This window comes from Octopus bimaculoides, chromosome 28 (assembly GCF_001194135.2).
Source record: "Octopus bimaculoides isolate UCB-OBI-ISO-001 chromosome 28, ASM119413v2, whole genome shotgun sequence".
Lineage (NCBI taxonomy): Eukaryota > Metazoa > Mollusca > Cephalopoda > Octopoda > Octopodidae > Octopus > Octopus bimaculoides.
This window is the reverse complement of record NC_069008.1, coordinates 5,213,900-5,215,135: the sequence shown is the minus strand read 5'-3', so window position 1 is coordinate 5,215,135 and position 1,236 is coordinate 5,213,900. Positions and strand designations below refer to the sequence as shown.

The window sequence follows — 1,236 nt, the reverse complement described above, 5'->3', positions numbered from 1 at the left end:
AGGTATTTTTCGCTGTTATTATTATTATTATTATTATTATTATTATTATTCAGGTCACTGCCTGGAATCAAACTCAGAACCTTGGGGTTAGTAGCCCGTGCTCTTAACCACTACACCATATGCCCACAAGCATAATTAATAACATCAAAAAATACCTTAGGAATGAGAACCCAGGTTTGAAATTTCCCCAAGAGACCTGAAGAAGGCTGGAGGGTATATCAGGCGAAACATTGTGTTAACAACAAACAAGACGAGGACAAATATCCGTCAAATGTAAATAATGTAAATAATTCCTCATCTCTTAAATATGGAAAAGTATGGTGAAGTGGGTGTTAAAACTGTAATGGTGGCAGCTGCACACCCCGGTACCTTCTAACTAGCATTGATGTACCCTTATTTCATTTATTTTTTTTTAATTCTAATTTCAGGGTCGTAAAGTTCTACAGAAGTATGTGGCCATTTATGCTGCACATCTAATCAATGAGGGGCAGAGTATCCAGGCCCTTGAACTGTACACAATGTACGGGGCACCAGCTAGCCAACAGGTAGGGGTCAGTTTTTAACATATACATATGATATATTTATGTGTGTGTGTATTGTTCTTTTATTTGATTCGGTCATTTGACTGCGGCCATGCTGGAGCACCATGTTGAAGGGTTTTCTTAGTTGAAGAATCCACGTCAGCAACGAAAATGGATGTTAATTTATTATGATGAGGAGTTTCAATGGATTTTTTAGTCTCTTTTTTTTTCTATGTTATGCTATTTTTCAAGTTAAGTTGCACAGTCGAGGTACACTTGTATGTTTTTTGGGGAGGGGGGGTAATAAGTTGTTTATGTGTAGTTTTAAAAGGCAGTTTAATTAACAAACATAATACATTTACTTTTTATTTTGCTGAGTCAGAATATCAACCCTCCCCCACTCATAAATAAACACTTGGCACTATAAGGTAGAGGGTATATATATATATATATATATAAAATTATTTAAAATTATAATACAGGGTATCAAGAGATACCACCACGCTGAAAAAATAGCAGTCAAATCCTGACTCTAAAAACCACAATAAATGCGTCCGTGTATGTAAGTATACTGTTTATACACATGTATTTGTATTTATGTACTTGAGTATATTCCACTGATGAAGGCAGAGCATTATTATTTATGCAAAGCCAGAAATCCAGGATTTGGAATTATCTTTATTTTACTGGTTTATTTGGTCTTCGTCTTTGCTAA

The 1,236-nt window shown here is 35.0% G+C and overlaps 1 protein-coding gene across 1 annotated transcript in view; it reads left to right on the top strand.

Moving 5' to 3' along the window:
• Nucleotides 1-1,236, top strand: part of LOC106873882 (intraflagellar transport protein 172 homolog) — a 94,584-nt gene that overhangs the window by 60,983 nt on the left and 32,365 nt on the right. Inside the window, exon 33 of the mRNA XM_052977743.1 lies at nucleotides 429-545. Within this exon, the coding sequence (XP_052833703.1) occupies nucleotides 429-545 (117 nt within the window). The remainder of the gene's footprint in view (nucleotides 1-428; nucleotides 546-1,236) is intronic.